Source organism: Pteronotus mesoamericanus, unplaced genomic scaffold (genome assembly GCF_021234165.1).
Source record: "Pteronotus mesoamericanus isolate MK-2021 breed Mesoamerican mustached bat unplaced genomic scaffold, CSHL_Meso_final scaffold_507, whole genome shotgun sequence".
Lineage (NCBI taxonomy): Eukaryota > Metazoa > Chordata > Mammalia > Chiroptera > Mormoopidae > Pteronotus > Pteronotus mesoamericanus.
This window is the reverse complement of record NW_026555319.1, coordinates 3,305,283-3,312,314: the sequence shown is the minus strand read 5'-3', so window position 1 is coordinate 3,312,314 and position 7,032 is coordinate 3,305,283. Positions and strand designations below refer to the sequence as shown.

General features: G+C 52.7%; 1 protein-coding gene across 1 annotated transcript; it reads right to left on the bottom strand.

Annotated features, from left to right (window-relative positions):
• Positions 1–5,636: 5,636 nt before the first annotated feature.
• Positions 5,637–6,736, bottom strand: HCAR1 (hydroxycarboxylic acid receptor 1). Its single transcript, XM_054593957.1, has one exon. It carries the CDS (start codon positions 6,731–6,733, stop codon positions 5,705–5,707), a length of 1,029 nt encoding a protein of 342 aa, XP_054449932.1. The 5' UTR covers positions 6,734–6,736; the 3' UTR covers positions 5,637–5,704.
• Positions 6,737–7,032: the final 296 nt, after the last annotated feature.

Genomic DNA, 7,032 nt, shown 5'->3' with positions numbered 1-7,032 from the left:
CGTCCGCTGTGCTGGGCGCTATTCTAGGTGCTCTCGCATTAGACTCATTCAGGGCTCACAGCACCCTTTGGGGGCCGGTGCTGTTCTCGGCCCCATTTTGCGGACAAGGAAAGGAAAGCACTGACAGGTTGAGTGAGTGGCCCGAGGTCGCACGGCCACCAGCCAGGAAGTGAAGGAGACAGGGTCTAAGCGCAGGCAGTCTGGCCCCCGGGCTCAGCTCTCAGCCACTCGGCCTGGCCTCTGACCCGATGCTTCCGTGTCCAAGAATCTAGCTCTCAGCCCTGGCTGGGGCGGCTCAGGTGACCGAGCACTGGCCTGCGAACCTCAAGGTCACTGGTTCGGTGCCTGGTCAGGGCACAGGCCTGGGTCGCGGGCAGGTCCCCAGTCGTGGGCCTGCAAGAGGTGACCAGTAAAAGAATCTAGCTTCCAAAAACTGTGGCCCATGTGCCCAAAGAGATGAGTCAGAATATTCACCATAGATGGTGGCAAGAGAGGGAAGTTGGAAATAACTTTTCCCTTTTTCTCTCTGAGTCAATAAATTAAAAAAAACTTTAAGGCCATTGGTTAAACAAACTATATGTTTGTTTATACAACAAAATTGAGTTTAAAACATGGAGCTTGATCTCTGTTTTTATGTAGGAGGTGCTTTATGATAAAAATGCCTCACAAAACTATATAATCTTTATTACATATTATATATATACCCCTGTTTTAGCCAAACAAAACACTCATTCTTTGTTTGTAAGTGTGAATATACCCCAGAAGTTAAAAGTCATTGCTCCTAAGAAATGAGATTAAATGAAAGGAAGACTTTTACTTCTTTATATATTTGTGTGTTCTTTGCATTTTGAACAAAAACATATACATGCCTTCTAGACTCAGAGAAATTCTTTTTTTTTTTAAGAATAGCATCCGAAAGGCTGTTCACGGGTCTCCTGTCCACACGGGTTGTGACAGAGCCTTTTGTCCCCGTGGGTCTCTGCGGCCGCAGCCCAGCCTCGGGCTCTCTGTCCCTGGTGCGCGGACCCCCCAGATCCCTGCTCTGCCCTCCCACCTCTCTGCTCTCCAGCCGGGGCGCCTTTGCCCCCCAAGCCCTCGGCTTGCTTCCTCTCCATCCTCGAGACCTAGGTTCATGAGCCACTTTCTCCGAGAGGCCTTCCCCCGCTGAAGCCAGGATTACGGGGTTCTCCCGCGGAACCCTGTTAACCACACTGACCGCAGTTCCCCTGAATGGAAATTTTATTTTTTCCGTGGTTTCTGCAACCAATGCAAACCATGGGCTCAAGAGCCGAGTTTGCCATTGCCATTGCCCCTCCACTGTGGCTGGCACAGAGCTGGTGCCTGATACGTGCTCCGTGAGAGGGGCGAGCGGTGGATGTGTCTCCTCAGGAGTGGGACACGGACCCCCCCCACCCCCCGCTGTCTCATCGCCAGAAGCTGCGCACGTACGTACTAGGGCCTGGTGTGAGGCCGCCTGTGAACTTCGTCTCAACATCTGTCTGACTCTAAAATTGAGGGCCTCAGCTTCACGGACGAGCTCAGAAGGGTCTCGTGTTTGGTTTAATGCTCTGCTGTCACCACGTTGAAATTCTGAGTACTTTTTTAACAGGGACCTTGCATTTTCATTTTGGCCCCAGGAGATCATGGAACTGGCCCCAAAGCCGTTTGTGCACTCACGGCAGCGATGGGGGCTCGGCTGCCGCTGGAAGCTCCTCTGGATCAGACGGCACAGACAGCGCGCCCGCTGGGGCTGTGGGTCACAATGGGCGCGCCGTGTCGTTGAGTGTCTAACTGATGGCCGAGCCCCTTGTGCCCAGAGGTCAAATTCCCTCTAAGCAGACCCTGCTTCTGGTGACCTCAGACCTCGTCTTAACCTTTCACTTAAAAAAAATTTTTTTTTTTTGCCCCGGCTGGTGTGGCCCAATGACCTGAGTGCAGGCCTGCAAACCAAAGGGTCAGCGGTTCGATCCCCAGTCAGAGCACAGGCCTGGGCTGCAGGCCAGGCCCATAGTAGGGGGCACACGAGGGGCAACCACACATTGATGTTTCTCTCCCTCTCTTTCTGCCCCCTTTCCCCTCTCTAAAAATAAATAAATCTTAAAAAAAAATTTTTTTAATTTTTCAATTGCGGTTGATGTACAATATTATATTAGTTTCAAGTGTAGAACGTAGCCGTTAGACATTCATATAACTTACAAAGCGGCCGCCCCTATAAGCCGGCACCCACCTGGCCCCGTGTGGCCTAATGACAGTAGCGCTGCCCGCCCCCCTGCGCCGCGCTGCGCGGCCCCGCGGCTGCTCCCGAACTGCCAGTTTGCACTTCTCGGGCCTTTACCTTCCTCGCCCCTCCCCCAAGCCGCCTCCTGTCTGGCGACTGTCGAAGCTCTCTCTGTATCTATGGGTCTGTCTCTGTTCTGCTTGTTTGTTTATGTTGTTCTTTAGATTCCACATACAAGTGGAATCATCTGACATCTGTCTTCCTCTGACTTAGGTCACTCAGCGCGGTGGCCTCTAGGCCACCATGTTGTTGCCGACGGCGAGAGGTCATTCTTTCTCATGGCCGAGCCATATTCCACTGTGTATGTGCGCCACTTCTTTATCTGCTCGCCTACTGACGGATGCGTGGGTGGCTTCCATATCTGGACTGTTGTAAATAACGCTGCAGTGACTATATGGATGTGTGTGTCTTTTCAATTTAGTGTTTGTGGTGTCTTTGGATAAATACCCAGAAGTGGAATTCCTGGGTCCATCTTTGTCTCTTGTGATAGCCTCTGTTTTAAAGTCTATTTTTTAATCGCTTCACTTTTAATAAAGGGAAAGGAAGCCCATTCTGAGAGTAGATCAGAACTGGAATTTTTACACTATCGGCATCAATAAAAGGTACCTCTTTTGTTGTTTTGGTAGAACTTCCTGTAGGATATATCACCTAACATTCATTACAGCTTTTATGCAACTGTTTCTGACAGACCCTGAAAAAGAGGAACAAACCTTTTCTTCCAAATCGATTACATATTTCCCGTTCCAGGTAGTTTACCTGATTTTTGTCAGCAAAGTAACCTTCCCCTTCCTTACTATTTCTGAAGAAAGCTTCTTGCTAAGATTTCTTTTTCATCACATCCTAGGAACCCAAAAAGGGAAGCAAAATTAGAGTCGAGTCTGTGTTTGGGTTTTTCTTTTGATTTGCTCTGGCTGCGTCTTAGTGAGAAACTCTACCCGCCAGCAGCTGGTGAATTTTTGGGACCTTTTCCCATGGAGGGGAAAGTCTTATGAGTCATTTAACATAGGTTCACACACACACAGGCATGAACTCACTTTGGGAACCATTTTTATTAAAATGAAGCAACAAAGAGCAGCCCAGGAAAGAATTAGAACTAAGAATGGAGTTAAAAGCAGAAGTGTGGTTTTCACAAATTTCTAGGAGGAAGGTACGTGCTTCTTTGATGCTGATAAAAATTCTGCCCTGGTCGGTGGCTCGGTTGGTTCGAAGGTCGTCGCCACACGCCGAGGCTGCGGGTTTGATCAGGGCACCTACAAAACTCAACCAGTGAGCGCACCAGTACGTGGAACAGCAAATCTCGCTCTCTCCCCCCTCCGCCCCTACCTTCCTCCTTCCTCTTCCCTTTTCTAAGGAAAGGAAAAAAAAAAATCCCCACCTTCACTCCTCCCCAGGCACCTGGGAAGCAGAAGAATTCAGGGAACAGTGCAGTGGCCACTCAAGGGCCCTGGACCCAAAAGGAAATTACTTCTGTGCCTCAGTCTCTTTATGTGTAGTTTGTGAACATAAAAAGCCATCGAATGGAGCACTTCCTGCAACTCCCTGTGCTTCGCGCTTTCCGTGCAATCAATCATGCATTCAAACGTTTTTGAGCACCTACTATGTGTAGCCACTCTTTGGACACTGGGGATATAACTGCGACCAAAGTCCCCATCTTCAGAATCTTCTGTTCGTTGAATCTGCCCAATGACCTTCTGGACTCCGTCTTACTGCTACCCCCATTTGACAGATGTGGAAATTACAGCTAAAAGTGGCCGAGCCTGCCCCAGCTCAGGCACCCGCTGGCCGGCCAGGTGGGGGTTCATGCTTCAATTTGTCTGACTGCTCACAGCCCACGCTTTCCCCTAGGCTGTGCACGCCTCTGAAAAAGGAAGTAATAAGGGCAGCCTATGGGGGGCTTTGGAGGCCAAAGAACTAAAAGCTGGGATGGTCCTGCCCTCACTGGTGTGGCTCAGCGGGTGGGCATCGTCCTGCAAACCTAAAGGTCGCGCATTCGACTCCTGGTCAGGGCATGTGCCTGGGTTGCGAGTTCGGTCCCCAGTCAGGACACGTACAAAAAGCAACTGAACGATGTTTCTCTCCCTCTCTTTCTTCCTCGTTCTCCTCTCTCTAAAAGCAATGAAAAAAACATGTCCTCAGGTGAGGATCAAATAAAAACTAAACAAACAAAAAGCCTGTACGGTCCTTGAGTGCAGAGCGCCCTGGGGATTTGGGAAAGTGGAAAGAACAGTGCCAGAGCCGCTTTGACCCCTCTGTGGCCTGCGAATGGAGCTCGGGTTGGCCTGGCATTTTCCCTGGATCCAGGGCCGAGTGGCCGTGGTCTCGCGGAACCACCGGTTTTGAGGGCTCCCTGTGGGGCCCTCCTGGGGCAGGGAGTGGGCCCCGCCCACCCTCGGGTGCGTGCGGGACCCTGCGCTGTGAGGAAAACACTGGCATTTACAGACACTGGTCTCCAAACCACTCGGCAAGCCGCATTGAAAGGGTGAAGGCCATTAACCCTGCTGCCCCTGCCCCCCCCCAAAAGAAAACTTTGCTATCATCTAAGCGTTGAAGAATGACCTTCCAGGTAAAAGGACACAGCACAGCGCCTGGCACAGCTCGTGAATCCAGGAAATACTGCAGCAGAAATGCAGGAATCATTTTAACTCACAGCCACATAACAAGCAGGCTAAAGCAATTCCGCTGGACTTGGCCCTTCCCAAAGGCCCATGGGATTTTTTTTTTTTTTTTTCAAAGCACTGAGCTCCCACCGGAAAAAATCAGGGCAGGTAAACATACCCCTCAGCATGCTCTTTGAAATGCAAAGGCTTGCAGAAAAATGTGGAGCCCGAAGAAGGTCAGGGCAGATTGTTTTTGCTGTCACTCTTCCTGGGCTCCTGAGAAGTCAAGAAATGAACCGAGGGCCCCCCGCCCCACTGTGAGGATGAAAACCATCAAAATCAAGACATTCCAATCTACAGAGCCTCGCTCGGCCTGAAATAAAAGTATTGACTTAGTCCAGCGTGTTTTCCAAGACAAGGAATGATTTAAGCTCAGAGGAGAGGAAATACTGGTAAGTCATCAAGTTCATTACCTCCTGGGGAGAGAGAACAGGACCGGTTTAGTACCTGTTTCCCTATTTCCTCAGCCGTTGGAAATGCCACGACAGCCCGGCTCATCCTGGCCCCCACCCTGCGCAGCAGCCCACACAGGCCGTCCCCTGTCCTTGCAGTCAGATCACATAAATATCGCCGACTCACTTCTCAGCTGGAACCTTCCAGAAAGGCATCATCGCAGCCTGAAGTCTGTTTCCAACACAGGGGGAAGGTTGCAGCCGAGACAGGGCGGCCGTGTCCGAGCCCCGAGCCCCGAGCCCCTCGCGTGAATTATTTCTAAGTCACCAGTCTGTCCTGCCCGATGATGCCTGTTGGTCTGTGTTTGGCCGGTGCATCACATCTGGAGATCCCACTGTGCCTCAGACTGGCTTTGCAAGCTATTCGCCACGCTGGCGCAGCTCCTGCGACACAGGTTTGAAATGGGCATCTCCTCCGGCCTCTGTGCCCTGGGGCATCCCGGGCGCTTGGGTCTCAAACTGCGGATTTTGAGCTTGGTGTAGAATTTGGGGAATGAAGGACTTGAGAAATAATACACCAGGGGGTCCAGCATGCTGTTCATGTAGGTGAAGCTGAGGGTCACGTGGAGGGCCATGTGGACCGAGGGATCGCACACGCTGGAGGGCACCGTGCAGAGGAAGTACAGCCTGGCTGATATGCTGGGCAGGTAGCATGTGATGAACACAGCCGCCACCACCATGATGAAGCGGGTGGCCCTCTTCATCCGAGTCTGCCGGGCCAGCTGCTGCCGCTGCCTCAGGCTCCAGACAACCCTGAAGGAGCAAAACAAGATGATGCCCAGGGGCAGGAAGAACTCCAGCTGGAACATGATGTCGTGCCAGCCGTTGGCCGACTCCATGATGAAGCTCTCACAAGATATGATCTTCTCTTGCACACACAGGTGGCTCTCCATCAAGAGATACAGCGTCCCCAGGATGACCATGGCCCAGAGGGCACAGGCGATGCCGGCCGCTGTCCGGTTGGAGATGGCGTTCACCATGTGGTGGGGGTGGACCACTTTGAAGTACCTGTCCACGGCCACCACTGTGAGGAAGACGATGCTCCCGGCCCTGTTCATGGCCAGCATGAAGAGCGCAACCCGGCAGGGAATGTCGTCGAAGGCCCAGTGCCGGCCCCGGCGGTAGTAGTCCGTCCTCAGGGGCAGGCAGATCGTGAGGAGGAAGTCGGCCACAGCCAGGTTGAAAAGGTAAATGGTACTCGGCTTCCAGGTCTTCATGTGAAAGCAAAACCCACACAGGGCGATGCCGTTGCCCAGGGCGCCGAGCACGAAGAACAGGATCAGCAGCGGGGGCATCACCTGAGAGACGGGGTCCCCCTGGATGGGGCAGCAAGACCCGTTGTCCATGGCGGCCGGGGGGCAAGCGCTCTGTGTGCCCGGCGGCCCCGGGAGTCCCCGCAAAGACACAGACGCTTATCTGAGCACTGCCACTCACCGGGGGCTGTCTCTCTGAGTCCTCTCCGACCTGGACCGCACATGTGGGAGGACACAGCCGCAGGCAAACAGAAACCGCGGCGGGAAATCAGAGCCCAGGGATGTCTTCCTCCGGAGCCCGGGTCACGAACTGCCTGTCCCCGACGCGGGCCACCCTGCGAGGCTTTGCAATGCAGGTAATGTCGCGCAAGTGGTCGTTCTGGGAAGCAGTT